The sequence below is a fragment of the Ochotona princeps genome, chromosome 24, assembly GCF_030435755.1.
Source record: "Ochotona princeps isolate mOchPri1 chromosome 24, mOchPri1.hap1, whole genome shotgun sequence".
Taxonomy (NCBI): Eukaryota; Metazoa; Chordata; class Mammalia; order Lagomorpha; family Ochotonidae; genus Ochotona; species Ochotona princeps.
The window spans coordinates 13,995,840-14,016,103 of NC_080855.1; the positions used below are offsets into that span (position 1 = coordinate 13,995,840).

Consider the following 20,264-nt stretch of genomic DNA (forward strand, 5'->3'; position numbering starts at 1 on the left):
ACCTGGGGAAAACCTGTAGCTAACATGATTCTAAAAAGACAGTTGTTCCGCCTGAATTAGACCAAGATAGGCACTCTGACCACTTTCTTTTTCTTTTTTTTTTTTTCTCATTTATTCATTAATTACTCTGACCACTTTCATTCAGCATTGTGTTGGAGGGTCCAGTTGGGATAATTGGGCAACAAAATACAAGGATCAAGACTGGACCAGCATTTGTTCTAGTGGCTTAAGCTGTTTCCTACACCAATGACCTCCTGCAAGAAAACTCAGAATTTCAACTGCTTTGCTCCAATCCAGCTGCCTACTGGTGTGCCTGGGAAACTGAAAAAAGTTGGCCCAAGTTCTTAAACACCTGTCACTTGGGAGACCTGGGTGGAATTCCAGGCACCTTGCTTTGGTCCAACCCCTGCCTTTGCGGCCATTTGGAAAGTGAACCAGCAGATGGAAGATCTCTTTATCTGTCTCTTTCTGCAACTCTGCCTTTGAAAAAAATTTTTGTAATGTGACCAGAAGGGAAGAAATAAAAGTTTGTGAGGAGTCTGAAAGAACAATTAAAGATAAAAACAACTTGAAATTTATAGATTTATTGGGTGAGTTGAAAAGCATGTCAACTGGTGTTTCAAACTTTAACATCTTTTCCAAAGCGTTTGTCAGGATGCTAAATGTTGTTTAAGATGCAACAGCCATTGTTCGTTCAGTCCAAGGAGCACATTCAGTTGCAGTGAACAATCTAAAAAGGAAATTAAGAAAGCTTTGAATTACGATAGCATGACAAGAAATGCTAGGTATACATTCTGAAAACTGCAAAATATTGAGATACTAAAGATTAAACCTTTGATTATTGCTCATTTTATAGTATTAAGATAGCACTATTTCCCTATGTATTTTGGATATTAACTTATCAGATATGACTTGAAAATATTTTCTCTGATAATGTTGATTGTTCATTTTGCTATATACATGCTTTTTCTTTGATATAATTCAGCAGGCAGGGATAAACAGGGTGCCTGTGGTTGGTTTAGTACTGATTTATCAGCCAAGTTTTGCTTACAGAGGAAGGGCAAAGAGGAGGAAGAGAAGGCTGTGAAAAGGAAATGCATAGAAAAAAGCAAACAGCAGCTACCTTAAAAGGCTAGATTGATGGGAAGAGTGCAATTCTACTCCATAGAGGAAAGGCTGTGAAGGACTGTGGCACTGAGGGGCATGAAGGGAGTGTTTAAATAATCTGGATTTCTATGTGCCTAAGCTAGAGCTACCAACAGTGGTCACTAACAGGTCACTGGTTGTCTGTATCAGACATGAAGGAAGTAAACAGGGTTATATGTTCTTAGAAGAACCAGGTGTTTAGAGTTTCTGTAAAAGATAACTCAAAAAAATTATACATCTCATTTTGTGCTGAAGTGGGTAAAGTGGAAATCTGTCTACCTTCACAGCTCTTTTGTCTTATTTTTGCTTTGTTACTTCTGCTTTAGTGTCCTGTCCTGGGCACTGACTCCCCTTTCCCATAAACCTTGTCTAGGAATTTTATAATTTTAGGTCCTCTATTAATGCCTGTAATGCATTGTAAGTTAATTTGTCTATGTGTTGTGCAATGAAAGCCTAATTTCCTCTGTATGTGGTTTTCCAGTTCCCCAACATCATTGAAGACTGGCCTTTTCCCATTGTGTGTTGTTGGCATTTTGTCCAAAATAAATTAAACCACAAATGCATAGACTTATTTGGTTTCTCTTGTTTTCCATTGGTCTGTGTATTTGTTTTTATGCCAGTGCCATGCAATTTTGATAATTAGAGCCTCATAGTATGCTCTGAAATTGGCCTCCAGCTTTCTTTTCACTTAAGATTTCTTTAGCTATTTAGTCTTGTTTCAATTGCACACGTATGATCACTTCACCATTTATGTGAAAAATGGTATTGAAATTTTGATAGGAATTGTGTTGAATCTATAGATTGCTTTGGTAGTATTTTAATAGGAATAATTTTGAAATAGAGTTTAAACAATTCAGAAAACAGGCTTTTTAAAAAAAGATTTGACATGCTGGACCAGTGGCTCAACATGTTAATCCTCCATCTTGCAGCACCGGCATCCCATGTGGGTTCGGGTTCATGTCCTGGCTGCCCCACTTCCAATCCAGCTCTTTGTGTCCTGGAAAAGCAGTGGATGATGATCGAGGTCCTTGTATCCCTGCACCCATATTGGGAGACCTAGAGGAAGCTCCCGGCTCCTAGCTTCAGATTGGCTCAGCTTGGGCCATGGTGGCTGTTAGAGGAGTGAATTAACAGATTTAAGATCTCTTCCTTCCTCAGTGTAAGTAAACAGTTAAAATTTTGGTGGGGGGGAAGAGTTACAGAGAGAAGAGACAGATCTTGTTCAGTCCATATATGGCCACAACAGCCAGGGCTGAGCCAGGCAAAGCTATGAGCCCAGAGTTTCTTCCAAGTCTCCCTGGTGTGTGAAGTGGTATAAGAACTTGGGCCATCTTCTGCCTTCCCAAGCACATTAGCAGGGAGCTGGATTGGAAGTAGAGCAGGTGGCATACAAACCAGTGCTGATGTGGGATGTTGATATGGCAGAGGGGGCTTAACTTGCTATACCACAATGTCTGCCCCCTGACAACATTTTTTTTAAATGGGCCAAGAATGGAATGGATGTTTTCCAAAAGAATACATACCAGTGGCTAACCCATAGATGCAAAAGTATTCAGTAACACTAACAACAGAAATATAAATTAAAACTGCAGCAAGATACCTCTTATGTTGTCAGAATGGTTAAAATAAAAAGTAATTGTTAATTATGTAGACAAACAATACTGTTGCTGTATAAATTATCCATTTCAAAACATGGATTGTTCCTCAAAAAATTGAAACTACCATATGACACATCAGTTCCACTACCACCGTGCTGGCTGCAATCCTCTTGTCAAGTACAATTTCATTGTAAACCTCATATGTAAACAAATAGTATTTATTATTAAGTAAAATAGTTTTCTGAAACATTTTTCAATCATTTCCAAAATTCACCTATGTGATTGTATATAGTGTGTGTTAATTTTTTTTTTACTTATTTGTTTGAAAGGTAGAGTTAGAAAGGAGGATAGAGAGCGAGTGAGCATCCACCCGTTGGTTCACTCCCCAAATGACTGCATTGGTGGTGGGGAAAGACTGTCCCGGGGCTCTCTTGAGTGGTAATAGGTAATATTGACATAGAGTTGGGCAGGGGTGGGGGTGATCTCAAGCTCGTGGCCCTAACTAAGCTTACTCTGCATAGTTGACCCAATTCCAACCCTCATCTAGTGGATTCTAACTGCTGGCTTCTGTTTAGTTAGTAACTCTGGTTGTGTCCCCTGCATCATCTTGATTGCTCTGAAGCATTGTTTGCCTCATTGTAAAAGAGCTTCAGTTTTCACAGGAGTGAATTCGTCTCATGTAAGTTCCAAGGCCTCTTGGTTGTCCATGTCTACCTCAGAGTGTCCACAGGCTCAGGTTAAGTATTGTGCCACCTGCTTTTGTTTCTACCGTTTACAGAGGTACTTAAGGTCTTCTGTGGAATTTGAGGAGCCAGTTGTCTTGTCTTCATGTGCAGCTGGATTTGTTCTTCATCCTTTCAAAGGAGTCTGCCTGCAATGTGTACGCCATGGTCGCACCACAGGTCTATAGAGTGTTCTGTGAATTCCAGAACACATCCCTGCAAGTGCTACAGTCTGATCTGTACCACCACCAGCCCTGTCTCCCATACATATTGTTGGGTGAGTCAGCCTGCTGGAGCAGCCCCTCCAGAGCTACTGGCCTCAGTTCCTGTGAGTGCAGGCAGGTACAGTGGTCTGATCTGATCCTCCTCCAGCCCCCCTTTCTTCCTCATGCTTTGAATCTCTACCAGGCCATTCCCCAGACACAGGTCCCATGTGTGTGGGCAGTTACTGTGGCCTGGCCTCTGACCCCAGACTCAGCCACATGAGTAGATTTTAGATTATCACAATTTAGCTTGAAATCTGTGAAGTATGATTGGGTAATTTTCCATGTTCTGTTGTTACTGTTAGTGCTTGTCTGGAAAAAGGTATGTGTAGGCATTTCTTGAATGAGTTTATTGGACAGTGATGAAGTAAGCAAATAATTGAACTTTAAAGCACATGACACCTGTTTTCTGAAGCTGTTTCTGACTTACAGTGTGTAAGATTTACCAGTGATCCACAGCTTCTTGAGCCCTTGGTTTACTAATTTTGAATATAAAATTTTATGTTTTATGTTAGATTAGCTGCTGGCCAAAATGTTAGATCCGCCAACCACCAGGGAAATATATGAAAAGAATTTAGATGGCCTTTATTTCAGGGAACCATGGTCACGGGCTTCCCTTCCCCATGCAGCAGAAAGACAGATGTGAAGGAGTGGGCTGCAGAGGAAGAAGAGCGCGGAAGAGACAGGGAAGGGGCTTTTTAAACTCTGCTTGACACGGAAGCTGAAATGGGGTCACCTTGGCCCTTATTGGTGAGAGGATATGGGTCTGTGCCCCTCATTGGTGCAATGGTGGTCTCGCCACCTGAGGGGCCCACCGGAATTCTGCTATCCATTCTGGGTTTGGTTGGAGGCAAACTCCACCTTCTCTGGTTATCGTGGTAGCCATGATTTTATACTTAAGGTTAGTCTGTGTTTGAGAAATCCTTCCTTGCCTCATGGTGATATGTGAAATTGTGATGCCTACTGGTGGCAGAAAAAGCCTTTTACTAACATGTAAGTTATCTGAGGACATGGACTGAACCATGTCTGAGGAATGATTTAGGGAAAAATGTAGGAATGCAGAATGCCTGCTCAGTGAATTGTTGATTAAGTTCAGAAACAACAGAAATAAACTGTCATGAGCATGGGTTTCTGTTTGGCTGATTACCTGGAAAACTGCATGAGAATGTTCAGGGACGACAAGGAAAACTGCCAGTTTGTGCAGATTAAGTATTGGTAATGACCTAACATCCCAGTTGTAGGATGGGCTTAGGAAAATGCAGTGTATTACTTAATGTCAGGATTGATTGAATAGACAACAAGAAGATGCTTAATGGAGAAATGATTTTATTAAACTACACTGTGGCCATCATCCATGCTATTAGGATGACCCACTTTGTCTGCAGAACTTAGACTTTCATATCCCCAAAAGCCAGGGTGTCAAAGCTGTTGTTACAAAGGCCAGGATATGCAAGCTTTTGTTAATCACTATCTTAGGTGGAACAAAGAGTCTCTAGGGTTGGTTTTCCTATGTTAATTAAACTTGCAGAAAGCCAAAAGGGAAGAGCAACTAAGCCAACCTGAACAAGGGAGGAAGAAAGAGCCTCAGGGTTAGGGGGGCCTTCTTGCACAATTTAGGACCAGAGGAGAGGAGGAGGAGAGCTTTGGGACTTGATTGTTCCAAGATAAACCGTCACACCAGGTGTTCTTGGTTTATGATAAGCCTCTAGTCCACACATAGCTCCTTCAGTTAAGGAACAACTCCATCTAATTGCGAGTTTGGGGGAAATACAAGAGATCACAGAAATCCTGACTGTTGTGAATTCTTTTTTGTCAAATATGCCACATTCCACAGAGATCTTTGAATTAATGCTGCTGTCCTGTGGCATGTGATGAGAAAAATAATTTACCTATATTTTCTCAAGTTTAATCAATTTATTGTGTGTGTGGAGAGATATATATATAAACAACTTGTTGAAAGAATTGCAGAAAGAGGAAGAAATCTTTCATCTACTGGTTCCTGCCTCAAAGTCTAGAGCCTGGAATATTACCTAGGGCTCCCACCTGGGTAGCAGGGGCCCAAGGTACTGTTGCAAACACCGAGCCCGGTCACTCCAACAAACACCATGAGTCAGAGAATGTATGCTTGCAATCAGACGTTTGTTCAGGTGAGCACACACCAAACAGGATGAGGGAAGCGCTGTTGCAGGGTGCAAGCGAGATCACACCAGACATGTCTAAGGTTTATTAAGGAGTCTTTATTAATCAAGCTTGAAGACAACAGAGCACAATAGCAAATTACAAGTCCATACAGCAATCCACCTAATCATAATCCAACCAATCATAATCCCAAAAGAAACAAATGGTCATCATCCTTAAATCCATCCATTAAGCTGAAGACCTATGTCCCAGCTTCTCCAACAATATATGTTATCCTAAGAGACATGCAACAAAGAACCTGGACACACTCACAAAGAACCTGGACACACTTACAAAGCTGCAGACATTCACCTTTCCCTGGCTTCTCTGCCCACATTCTACTACTGCTAGGCCTCACCCCTCCTGGAACTCCAGATAGTACACAGACCAGAAACAACATTATTATAACCATTGTCCCACCTAAGCAGCACACGGGGACCATGCTCAGGGGATTACCTGTCCTGGGTCAGCCAAGAGTTGAGGTGCCAGAGTAATGGAAGCAGCTGGCCAGAAAGAGAGTGAGAGCCCCTGCTTCATGGGCCTTTTTAAAGGGGCTTGTGAGGGGAGTGGTTACACAACAATGCCATAACATCCCGTCTCAGTTGATAGGTGAGTCACAGGTGGGCAGGAGTGGATACCTAAGTGTTGTGGGCTAAAGAGTTCATTAATGCTCGTTAGGATGGACAGGAACAGGAACTGGGCTTGTAGCTAAAAACACCTAGACTAATTGGACTTCCAATATCCTGGCTCATTTAGGATGTGGGGGAAGTGGTTGAGGATGTAATTACTATTCCATTGCTGTTAGGACCCACCTTCAGGACAGAGGTTGGGGGACACAGCCAGATTTCATTTGCCCACTGTCAGTGGGTGCTGGCTATCACAGGCTGCACCCCATAACAGCACCTCTTAGCTTATCTGTCGTGGAAATCTGCTGGGCGTTGTCTCAGGTCTAGTGGGAGTCTGCTGACTTTTGTGAAAGCCCAAGCTATCTGGCTCCGGCTTAGTGGGAGCCTGCTGGCTTTGGTGAAAGCCCAAGAGGTTTGGCTCCAGTCTAGCGGGAGCCTGCTGGCTTCAGATGACTGGGACCAAGGCATGGGTTTATATACAATTCAGGGGGTCAAGCCATTAGTTGTTTACAGTGTTTTTGGTTGGTTATTACATGTTTACAATGTACTTCCATTGGTTACTTTCACAAACATGTTTACCTGTTTCTAATTGGTTATAACTTATCTATCTGTAACACTCTTTGCTTTTTCTTAATTCTGCAAAACATGTTTTTTACACATTTGTCAAAACATATTTTTCTCCTTTTATGCCAGAACTTGTTTTTTTTTTTTTAAACATGTTTACTTGCATTAGAGCTTCTTGACAGGAGTGATATGAGAGGTGACTCCACTTTACCAGTAGTCTGAGAAGATGGAGTCACCTCTGTTCAAAAGTTCCAGTATACACACTATATCCATTATTAAGTCACAGCATAATTTACATAAAAGGTCTATTATTGTAGCTATTTCTAGAGCATCAATCTCAGATAAAAGTGTAGTAATATTAAGGACATAATTAAAATTATTGACAATATTGCTACCCATATTTCCCATGGGTTCATTTTTATCTATACCCATTCAAGTATGTATTGATGGAGCAGTGTAGATGGAGATGGGAGTAAATAAACACTTATAATCAGACTATTCTATCAGTCTCCCACATGGATGCAGAATCACAAGGCCTTGGGCTGTCCTAGACTGCTTTCCCAGTCCACAAGTAGGCAGCTGGTTGGGAAGTGGAGTAGCCAGGACAAGAACTGGTGCCCATACGGGATCCCAGCACATGCAAGGCAAGAACTGTAGCCACTAGACTATACATCAGGGCCAAAATAAAAATTTTATGTTTAGGATACAAGATATGGTAGTATCAACAAGCATTGCATGTTTAGGTGAAGCTGTTTGTTTTATGTGTTTAAAAATATATTCTTCACCTAAAGGAAGAACGTAGTTGTTTACTTTGTCTATGGAAAATAATTCAAAAATGTATTTGTAAAGAAGCAAATCAGATAATGTGCAGTCCTATTGAAGAGCCCAAATTTGGCTCCAGCAGAAAAAGGGTCAACAGGATGCCTGAAGGCAGAAGACCTTGCAAGATAAGGAATGGCAGAAGACCTTGCAAGATAGGGAGCTGGGAGCCATTGGGTGCTTTCCAAGAGCTTAGACAAATAGGTTTCAGTTTCCCAAGTTTCTGTTTCCCAAGAGAAAGATAAGTTTCCATTTCTCGGACACTGCACCATTCTTAAAAACCGCCTTAAGCAAAGGCAACTCCTGTACCAATCGCAGCCTTGTGTAATTTAAATGTGCCAATGGGATCCCTGTAACCATGCATCTCTTCTGTAACCTCACTTCCTGCCTCTCGTATCCTATAAAAAGACCCAGCTTGTGTGGCTCGGTGCGACTCCTTGCTCGGACGAGCGGGAGCGTCCACGGGCCATGTGAAATAAACCTTGCCTCATGCGTAGTTGCATCTCTTGGTCTCCTGTCTCGTGTCTGCCATAGGGCTCCGTTCGTAGTGGGGCGAGGGGCCCCTAGCCATCACCCGCTCAGGTCTAACACTATAAAGTTAAAATTCTAAAGGACTATTTACAATTTTATGTTTATAGGAGTGTGTTAATTTTTAGAATTTTGTTTTTACATTTTAAATATGTTCTTTAACCAGTTATCTCAACAAACCTGTAACTTACTTTTTTTTTCTTTTCTTTAATTGAAAATATCTTTAAAGAAAATTTCAAGTAAGAAAGTTGATAATGATAAATGAGTAAGTTATGCATATGCTTTTGACTGGGTTATTTGTACCTTAGGTTCCAGGTTTTTATCTTGACTTTCTAAGAATTTGTTGTAATTGATGAATAGAAAGCTCTTCAAATGCCAAAAAATGGCTGAGACTAGTCTGAGGCTGAAGTTGTAAGCTGGGCGGTCAGTCCAGATCTCCTGTATGGGTGGCAGGGACCCAGTTATTTGAGCCGTCACTACTGCTTCAGGGTCTGCATTTACCTACAGCAGCTAGGAGCCAACGCTGGGCATTTACACCCAGGTACTCCAGTATGGAACTTGAACAACTGGCCTCAGAACTGCCAGACTGATTTCCTGCCGCCTATGCTAGATTCTTGAGTTAATTACTATTTTTTTTTTTTTTTTTTTTTTTATCTTTTACTTGAAAGAAACAGGGAAGGACAAAGAACTTTCATGCACTGGTTCCCTCCCCAAATGGCTGCAATGCCCAGAGCTGGACCTGTCTGAAACTGGGAGGCAGGAGCTTCTTCTGGGTTTCCCTTGTGGGTGCCATGGTGCCAAGGCCTTGGGCCATTTTCTGCAGCTTCCCAATATACACTTTAAATATAAGCTGGTAGTGCTTTCTGAAAACCATTTACTATCCCATGTTGCAGATCAAAGATGTGGATACTGAGAGACACTAAGTTATTTCCTCTGCTGTGTGCTGGACTTTTTCCTAAATGATGAAGAGTATTGCGTAAGCTAAATCAAATTTGTGTGCTTGTTTGAACACCCATTTCTGTTACATTGAATATCATAATGGTTGTATACTCAAAATCGTTGAGGACTCATGGTACCACTGTGTATTGTGAAAGCTCAAACATTAGGGTAGGTTAAAAAGGTGCTGCATTGGGTTTGGGTTTTATGAAAACAATACAATTAAATCTTTAAACAGTGGCCATCTTGATTTATCAGAAATGAATGATAGTGCTCACATGATACAATGAAAATCAGATAAATTTTCAGAACTAGTACCAAATAGATGCTTACTGTGGTAATATAAAAATCTGAAAATCTTGAAAAAAGTTATTTTCTAGCTGCGCTAGATGGAAATGTGCTTCCTAAGAGAAGTAATCATCGAAACCAGGAAAAATACAGCCTCAGGGTGTTTTTAAATATTGCTCAGGAAATAACTTGTTCACTGGAGAAATATATTTAACTATGTTATTTTAAATTTTAGGTTTTGAAAGATGGCCAGCTCAGATAAAAGTAAACCTAAACCAAAGGTATTGAAAGCCAAAAAAACAATGCCTACAAGTTGCCGAAAGCAAGCAGAGATGCTGAGTAAGCCGAAGCATGTTGAAGCCCTGAGACCAGCAGCAGCTGAAAGTAACGTTACAAGTGGTAACCTCAGTTTAAATAATGATTTCATAACAAGTGCATGTAGACATTCTAAAAATTTTGATTTCTCATTGGATTCCAGCAAAACCACAGTACCCTCACAGAGAGATACAGTATTTCCTCAGAGTTTAATGAAACCGGTTGAAGAAATTGTTCATTCAGAAAACAGATTGCATTGTACTAGTAATGAACAAGTTACATGTTCTAACCAAAAGCCAAGGGAGTCAGCAGGGCCTGCCGGCGATCTCTGTGTACAAAAAGCGAAAGAATCACGGGTCGGTTCTGAAAACCATTTTGAATATCAGACATGTGTAACAAGTTCCTTTTTTGAACTTAAAGAGAATTATAATGTAAAATCCTCTTGGTGGCCACCTTCTATATTGGGTAATATTCTTCAGATGCCAAGTACTACAATAACAAATACAGCGGATGATGAGAGACTCAACAACATGGTTTCCCCATCAGAAAAAACCTCCAATTCAGAGTCATCTCGTAAAAGGCAACCTGACATTTTAAGTTCAGACTCGGACTTTGTGCCTGCTGAGAAAAGACCTAGATTGAATTCAGTCAGTTCCAGCGTCTCCACTGCTGAAGACCTGAAAAATGAAGAATACAATAAAACCTGTTATTTCAGCATTTCAAATTGTGAAAGAACAGAAACAAAGTGGCAGTCACCACTTGACACTGATAATATTGGTAAGTTATTTATCTTTTGGTGAAATTAAGATATTTTCCTTCGAGAGATTTTTACAACCTCAAATATAGCAAGAGTACATATGAGTTTCAACAAGGACAAAACAAATGATGACTACTTAAATATCTTGTTTCTGAACCTTTTGTGTAAAAATATTTACTGGGCCCGGCGGCGTGGCCTAGCGGCTAATGTCCTCGCCTTGAAAGCCCCGGGATCCCATATGGGCGCCGGTTCTAATCCCAGCAGCTCCACTTCCCATCCAGCTCCCTGCTTGTGGCCTGGGAAAGCAGTCGAGGACGGCCCAAAGCTTTGGGACCCTGCACCTGCATGGGAGACCTGGAAGAGGTTCCAGGTTCCTAGCATCGGATTGGCGTGTACTGGCCCGTTGCGGCTCACTTGGGGAGTGAATCATTGGACGGAAGATCTTCCTCTCTGTCTCTCCTCCTCTCTGTATATCCAGCTTTCCAATAACAATAAAATCTTAAAAAAAAAAAAATTTACTAATTTAAAAGGTAGTATTAGGAAAAGACAAAGAGCTTAGCTGCATCGGTTTCCTCCAAATGGCTGTGGTGGCCGGGGCTGATCCAGGCTGAATACACTGAGCCTGGAGTTCCATCCGTATCTCCTGTGTGGGGGCATACAGGTGGCAGCTTAACCTGTTGTGCAATTCCACTCCCTCTGAGCCTTTCCTGGTGGAGAAAGGGAAGGTATTGTTAAGGGAAAGTTACAGCAAATTTAGTTTTGCAGATCTTTGTTGACTTTATTTGCAAATCTTGGGATTGGGCAGCAGCTCAGACCAAAAATGGTTTAGTTCATGTTGATTGACAAAGGAGTAACTAGCGTGTTGGGGGGTGTGAAGTAGAGACAGTCTGGTGGGTTACAGCTGCGATCTCCTTGCTCGAACGTGTCTTGAAGAGTTGGCCTGTCACGATTGCCTGATACTCCATTATAGCCTGTTGACACATCAACTTAAGGCTCATTTTGTTGTGTATAGAGAGGAACCTTTAGCACCAAACTTAAGATATATTCAGAGGCAGCTTTTAGGCCAAATTTTAGTCACTTTTTTACCAGAATCCATAATATCAAAGTAGAAATTAAAAGGTGGCCTATGGCAGTTTTGTTGTTGTTTTCATTTTACCCACGTTTTGTTTTGTTAAAATATATATACATATATAGGGCAGAGTTGGAGAGAAGGGGCCAGAAGGCACCAGGTTCGCTCCCCAGATGGCTGCAGTGGTTAGGACTGGGCCAGGCTAAAGCCAGAAACTTCTGTTCTCTCACGTGGGCCATCTTCCAGTGTTTTCCCAGGTTCACTACCAGGGAGCTACATGGGAAGTGGAGGAGCAAGGGTTTGAACTGACACTCCTAGGGGATGCCAGTGCTGCAGGCAACTGCTTAACCCTCCCAGGCACAGCACTTTAAAGTGTTACTGGATTCAAAAGGAGCTCGTTCAAAGAGGGTTTTAAATTGTTAGTGAACCCATTTCAACCCATAGAGTTGACCTATAAATGTTGTGTCAAGCATAAAATGCCAGCAGTGCACATGGATGTGTTATGAATGTGTGTGAATATGGAGAATCACACAACTAAATGATAAATGAAGTCCTAGAGTTATAAAACCATAAAGGCATCAAAAGGAAATTTCATTAGAGGCATGGTATTTATGTTGGTTATTGACATAGAAGAAGAAAAATGGTTATTTTTTGTCTCAGCTGTACAATGATCCTCATTTAAGAAAATTTAAAATTAGAGCCCAGCACGGTGGCCTAGTGGCTAAAGTCCTCACCTTGAACGCGCCCCGGGATCCCATGTGGATGCCAGTTCTAGTTCCGGCAGCTCCACTTCTCATCCAGCTCCCTGCTTGTGGCCTGGGAAGGCAGTAGAGGACAGCCCAAAGTCTTGGGACCCTGCACCTGTGTGGGAGACCTAGAGGAAGCTCCTGGCTCCTGGCTTCGGATCGGCAAAGCACCAGCCGTTGCAGTCACTTGGGGAGTGAATCGGATGGAAGATCTTTCTCTCTCTCCTCTGTATATCTGACTTTGTAATAAAAATAAAATAAATCTTTAAAAAAAAGAAAATTTAAAATTACATAAAAGTAATAATGGGATTACATATTCAATAATGTAGGATTGTTTAAGTAACTGTACTCATCGAAGTAATATGCAATCATTTAGGTAACTAGAGAATTATGCTAGATAATTTGCTCAGTTTTCACTGGCATACATGTATTTTTTAAAATTTGATCATTTGAAAAGGCAGAGTTACAGAGAGGAAATAGTGTTCTATTCTCTGGTGCACTTCCCACATGGCCACAACCACTGCATTTGGGGCAGACTGAACCCAGGAGCTGGACGCTTCTGGGTCTCCCACATGGGAGCATCAGCCCAAGCACTTGGGCCATGCGTGGCTGCTTTCCCAGGCCATTAGCACAGAGCTGTATTGGAAGTGAAGCAGTCAGGGTTCGAACAGTTGTCTCTAATAAAGTGCCAGCACTGCAAGCAAAGGCTTAACCTGGAATGCAGCAGTGCTGCCCTAGTGTATATGTATTGAATAGACTGTTGGAGGAATGTATCTGATCAGAACCCTGCCTCAGATACCTTTTTTGGTAATAGAATAAATTGGGAATTTTTCTGTGCTGTTACATTTTTGTCATGTTTTGGTTTTTCTATTTGCTTAGAAGATTCCTGAATTCGAAGGAATATTTTTATCTGTAATTTTGTATCTCTCCAAGGCCAAAATCAAAAAAGGAGGATGTTTTCAGGAAAAGAAGATAAGGCCAAGCACATGAGAGCTTCAGAGCAGATTAATGGAAATATTTTGCCTCTGGAAAGGCAAACAGCCTTACTGCAACAGGTACAAAAATTGCTTTAAACAGAAATCCTCATTTTTGATGAGTACAGATGTTAAATTAGTGCATCTCCACAATGACACAGTACAGAGGACTTCTTTGACGTGAAAGCTATAACCAACCAAAAATTCCCAAGCAATTCTGCAAACTATTTCAGAAACAGAAATGCTGTGTCAATGTAAAGATTTGTTCACTGTTTGAAAGGGTAAAGTTAGAGGGAGAGACAAAGATGTTCTGTATGTGGGTTCACTGTAAATGGCTACAGTGGCTGGTGCTAGGCCTGCAAAAGCAGAAGCCAGGAGCTTCATCCTTGTCTCCCATTGAGGTAGCAGGGGTCCACATACCTCAGTTACGTTCCACAGCTTTCCCAGGTGCATTAGCGGGGAGCTAGATAGGAGGTGGAGTTCAAGGCTCGAACCTGTACTCATAGGATGCTGGCATTATAGGCTATGGTTTAACTTGCTGTGCCTCAACACCAGTCCCAACATGCATGTTAAAATCATATATTCTATGCATATGTAATCACTTAATAAACAGAAGTCTTTGTAAAGGACTGCTGCAGAACTAGCTTAATAGTTGAGTCTTTAGTTTTTCTTTCTGCTTTGTTTCCTCCCGGAAAGAGTGAACAAGATACTAATTCTTTAAAAAATTGTAGGGCCCAGCGTGATAGCTTAACAGCTAAAATCCTCACCTTGAATGCACCGGAATCCCAAATGGGTACCGGTTCTAATTCCAGCAGCCCTGCTTCCCATCCAGCTCCCTGCTTGTGGCCTGGGAAAGCAGTTGAGGACGGTCCAAAGCCTTGGGACCCTGCACCTGTGTGGGAGACCTGGAGGAAGCTCCTGGCTCCTGGCTTTGAATCAGCTTAGCTCTGGCCATCGTGGCCACTTGAGGAGTGAATCAGTGGATGGAAGATCTTCCTCTCTCTCTCCTCCTCTCTCTATATTTTCCTTTCCAATAAAAATAAATAAATCTTTAAAAAAATAATAAAATTCGTAACTGCTGTATTGCTAGCTTGAATGGACATTTCTAAAATATAATAAAATTACTTTGAAATTTCAGATGTCGGTTTTTATTTTAAAACTCTAGGTCAGACATTTGATTCAACAGGAGATCAACAGTATACATTTCAAACTGTTTGATGACAAACTGAAAGAATTGAATGAACGCATTGGAAAGACACACTGCAAGATTAGACATGACACAAAAGCTACCGAACTCTTTGTAAGTTTCCAGTTTGATTTGAATCCTTTTTAAAAAGTAGAATGACTCCCAGTGAAATTGTTAAATACGGCTTGACAATAGGTTGCTGAACTTTCTACCACTGTCTATACCTACAATGTTCCGATGCACTTAACAGAATGATGGACTTGGGACTGTTAAAGGATGGCACTGTTGTTAAAGTATAGGGGAAAATGGAAAAGGGGAGGATGGAAGGGGAAATGCCTGAGCCCATGGAGCTATATCATGAAAAATTAAAAATTAAGTAGAATGTGGTGATATTTTTCCTATTAGAAAAGAGAAACATACGACCCAGATCTGATTTCTAGCCCAGTATAAGACTGTAACATAGACAACTGTATTGTATTTCAGCAGTCATGGCCCTTGAGAAATGCTCTGAGAACCACCAGATATTCTGTGTGAATTTACAATTTTAAAAATACATAGGCACTTTCTTTTAATGTATCTTTTATTAGCGTTTATACAATCTGTTTCAAACTATCTTGGAATTTTTTTGACTTTTCTTCTAAGGTTACTTGTTTCGGTGTTTTTGCCAACATTAGTTCTCTTATGCATTAGTTACTATTCTTACTTACCGGCTAATGTTCTTATTTTCAGTTCTTCATTATCATGCAAGCGTGGAATGAATTTGAATCTTTATGCTTGCATAGTCACCCTTCTGTATTGAGTCCCTGTGTCTATGGATTCAGGTAGCCAGGGATCAAAAATAATCAGGAAAAAATTGTGTCTATTGACATGCACTAACTTTTCTTGTCATTATTTCTTACAACTCCTTATACAGCATGTACTAAATGTCATCTAGAGGTAATTTAAGATCTACAAGAGCATGTAGGTTCTATGCAAATATGATAACCATTTTATGTAAGGGATTTGAGCATCATTGCTTGGGAAGGAGTGGGCCTTGGAACTAATCCCTGGGGGTATAAGGAGACAACTGTATACATTTCTCATTTATTTAAAGGTGTGTAAGTCTCACAAGATTGTCATATCAAATAATTTTCCCTCTGCTTCTATATGTCATATTGTTTAGTGTTCTGGTTTAATGTTTTTCTCTTTTAGACAAAAATAGCAAGGCTTCAAAGACGTGTTCACGCAGTATTATCATTTCAGAGGAACCATACAGAACCAAATGTATCCAGTAATACAACCTATAAGGTTGGTATGAACACATAGGAGTTTTCATAACCTAGTTGACTCACATTATTAGTAGTTGGCCTATCAGAAATGAATATATTTCCAAGCTTAGACACAAGGTGTTGAAGGTGGTATTTCTTTTCAGTAAAGGCAGTAGGGAGGGGATTGGTGATTGCCTAGGGTGCTCCCCCTACCCTAATGCCATCTTATTATGAAAAGTATCTAACATATACAGGAAAGTTGAAAGAATTGTAATCAAGACACAATGTCTAGATTATACTTTTAATCTTTTACTAATTATCATCACTTATGTGTTAGTCTAATCATCCTTCTCCATTTTGGTATCACTACGTTGAAAGTACTGATGTTATTCCCTGTTGTCAAGGCATCTGCACTCTACACCCAGTAAACCCCTGAGCTGGATGACTGACTTCAGAATAAAGCCTGTACATCTGCATAATCAGCTGAATAGATTCTTACCTCATCCTGCAACTGTCCCTGTCCCTTTAAAATTCCATTTGCTGGATTGTTGGAGAGAGAGAGCACATTTTGGATCAAGAGATCTTTTGCCCCAAGACGCAGGTTTCTTGAAATAAACTTTAGGCTGTCACACCGGGCCCTGGAATTGTGTGTTTTAAGAAGTTAATTCTTTGTATTAGAATGAAAAAGTTACTAATTGTAACTAATTAGTAATTAAAAAGTTAATTCTTTGTATTTTTAATAGATTCAATATAATTCATAGATACAGTTCTTAGAGTAAAATGATATATTTTTTCCCTTTCCTTGGTCTTCTCCTATCCTCCCTCCATCTTTTGATTTTTTTTTTTTTGTCTTTGAAATGAAGTTTTTTTAAAAATTTGCATTAGTGTAAAAAGACTTAATGCTTCCCCAAATGAGTTTAGCAAGTAAAAAGCAAAATGACACTGTTTAGTGGGAATGCAGACAATGACTATCAACCATAGTTGAATGGAAAAATGACCATTTCACCCATATTCAATAAATTTGAAAGTAATCACAGATCATTAAAATTATAAGAGTATAGTATTCTAACCATTGATTTGTTAAAAGGTGTGAAAGTTTTACAGAACTGCATTTTCAACAATACTGGTTCAGACAGGCAGTTTTTGTTTTGGTTTTAGCCACCACATACAAGGGAGGACTTGTTGTCTTTGTCTTTTTGTGTATGGCTTATTTCATTCAGCATAATGTCCGGTTATCTTCATTTTGCTACAAATGGTAGAATTTCGTTCCTTTTTATAGCTGAATGGTATATATCATATTTTCTGTATCTGTTCATTTGATAGACGCGTTAGTTGATTACAAGTTTTGGCTGTTGTGAGCAGTGTTGCTAGCTCTAAGCATGGTGATATGTTCCTCACTTGGGTATATATACCTACTAGTGGGCTTGCTGGATCATATGGTGTTGCTGAGCAATTCCCCTATTGGGGTTGTTTATGATCCCCCAGTCCAGGTCCACTCACCTGATGCACAGAAAAGCCACTCTCTGACAACAGAGTGGTGGATGAAGTTGGTGTTTTATTGCAGTGCACAGGGCAAGACGCTGAGCAGCTGTTGCTTAATTCCCAGGCTCCCTAATAATAGGGATGAGAACTGGGGCTGAGAGACACGTTACATGTAGGGTTCCTGACTGGTCTGCAGTGCTGTGCTGTTGGAGTCTGGTGGGCTGCAACCCGTGGGGACAGGGTTACTTGAATGTAGTTACAGGATTTCCTTCCAGACGATATTGGCCATTAACTTTCTTACCTATTGGAGAAGCAAGTAACTCTGAGGAATCACCCCCCTTAAGTCAGTGAATTCCTTTTGCTAAAACACTGAAGACTGGTGAATTGTGGAGCCTTTTGCCTAAAAATTTAATTATTTATTTCTCATCTTGTATCAGTTTTTAAGTTTCCTTTGCACAGTCTATTTCATCTAAGTTGTGTAATTTGTTGGCATACAAGTATTTGTAAAACCTCATTTTGCTTTAATAGCTTTAGAGCTGTAGTGAGGTAGTCAGCTTGTTTTTGATACAGTTAATCTGTGTTTCTTTTTCCTTGATCAGTCTTGGTAAGGATTTTAAGACTATATTCTCTTTTTTGATTTCTGGTTTTTATTTTCTTTGCATACTTTGGATAGTTTATTCAATTTGTGGCTTCTTCCCAAGTTTAAAAAAAAAGGTTAACCTTTCTTCTAGAACCATTGAAAACTGAATTTTTATCTGTGTTCCATTTTTTTTTTCAAAGTACCTTCTGAGCATTTTCTATTGTGTTTACATTATGCACTTCATGGTAGAAAAATTGTGGTGTAATCTTTATAGCATTTTAGTTCCCATCAGACTCAGTAATTTCTAATTTCCCTTGTGATAGCGTTCTTTGACACAAGTGTATATTTGATTTCCAAATGTTTGGGACTTTTCTACGTATGTTATTCATGTTGATATCTGATTCATGTGGTTAGAGAACATACTTTGTGACACTGAAGAATTACTCATACTTTATGGGCCAACATATTTTACATGGAACGTTTCATGTATAGAATGTTGAGTTTTGTTTTTAAGATTGATTTATTTTATTTTTTATTAAATTTATTCATTAATTACATTGTGTTGTAATTTCATAGGAATTGGGATTCTCCCCACACTTCCCCACTCCCTCCCCCCATGGTGGGTTCCTCCACCTTGCTGCGTAACCATAGTTCAAGTTCAGTTGAGATTCCCTCTTAGCAAGCATATGCCAAGTATAGAGTCCAACATCTTATAGTCCAGTCAAGTCCAACTACTTACTGGGGAGACCCTCTCTGGTCTGAGGGCAGAGCCAGCAGAGTATCATCCCGATCAAATAAAAGCACTAACATATTATCAGCAACAATTAACATCATTATGGAATTAATTGACATAGTATTGAGCAGCCAACATGTTAAAAATGAATGCGATTTCTTAACCCCATTCTGTGACCACCCCATTCACATTTCCATTTTTTAGTTTATATACTACATATGACATAACATCCATAACATAACATGTTATGCATAACATCATATCTTCTTAAATTAAGGCAAACATGTGGTATCTAACACTTTGGGATTGGCTCATTCCCCTTAGCATTATGGTTTCCAGTTTGACCCATTTGGCCACAAAGAACTGCATTTTGGTTTTTTTAATAGCTGAGTAGTATTCCATGGAGTAGATGAACCATAGCTTTCTTATCCAATCCTCTGCTGATGGGCATTTTGGTTGTTTCCATGTTTTTGCAATTACTGACTGTGCGGCTATGAACATAGGAGTGCATGTTGGTTTCTGATAAAACAAGTGTTCTGGATATATTCCTAGGAGTGCTATTGCTGGATCATACGGTATGTCGATTTTGAGTTGTTTGAATATTCTCCATACTGATTGCCATAGAGGCTGTACCAGCCTGCAGCCCCACCAGCAGTGAAGTAGGGTTCCCTTTTCCCCGCAAGATTGATTTATTTTAAAAGCAAGTTTAAACGTGGAGAAGCTAGGACCCCTGGCATCCAGGCAGCAGATTAACCTGACCATCCTGGCCTTGAAAGCAGTGTTGTATAAATGTTACTTTCATGTTAATTGTGCCGAGGACAATGACCTCGTTCAGACCTTTTGTGGCTGTGGTGGACTAATGGCTTCCACAGATATCTTACCTGATGAAATGGCCTTCAGATAGGTTTTAGCTTGGATTATCCTAGTGGGTTTAGTATGATCACAAGGGTTCTTACGAAGAAAGGACAACAAGGAGAGCAGCGAGCGGGAGGGGATGGTGAGAGCAGGGTTTGCAGTGATGTGCACTGGAGCTGGAACAACAGGCCAAGGAACACAGGCAGCATGTAGAAGCTAGGGAAGAAAAAACATCAGCACTTTGATTTTTGGCTTAGTAAAACTGACACCAGAGCTGTGATAAAATACATTTGTTGTTTTTATTGAAATTGCTAAGGTTATGTTAGATTTAATGCAGAATTTGGGACCAGGAAGTATAACAAAGACTTCAGAATGTAAGAGTGGATTTTGGAATTGGACAGAAGCTGAAACAATTTCATGGAACATGATATATTTTTATAAAATAGAATGCCTTGAACACACTCTTTAATAGAAATATGGATGCTGAAGACTGTGTGGTCTCAGAAGAAAGCACGATAAAGAAAATTTGTGTAATCTTCTAAAATAAATTAAAAACACTATTGATGAGGACTTAAAAGGAAATGAGGAACATTACTAGCTGTTGGAAAAAGGGGATCCTGTTATGTAGCGCCAGTAAGCTGAACTGAATCAT

At 40.2% G+C, this 20,264-nt stretch overlaps 1 protein-coding gene across 2 annotated transcripts in view; it reads left to right on the forward strand.

The window, feature by feature from the left end:
• Positions 1-20,264, forward strand: part of ATF7IP2 (activating transcription factor 7 interacting protein 2) — a 53,362-nt gene that overhangs the window by 17,687 nt on the left and 15,411 nt on the right. For both annotated transcript variants that reach the window (XM_058681142.1, XM_058681143.1), the window contains 3 exons: positions 13,489-13,610; positions 14,695-14,829; positions 15,907-16,002. In XM_058681142.1, coding sequence (XP_058537125.1) covers positions 13,489-13,610; positions 14,695-14,829; positions 15,907-16,002 — 353 coding nt within the window. The remainder of the gene's footprint in view (positions 1-13,488; positions 13,611-14,694; positions 14,830-15,906; positions 16,003-20,264) is intronic.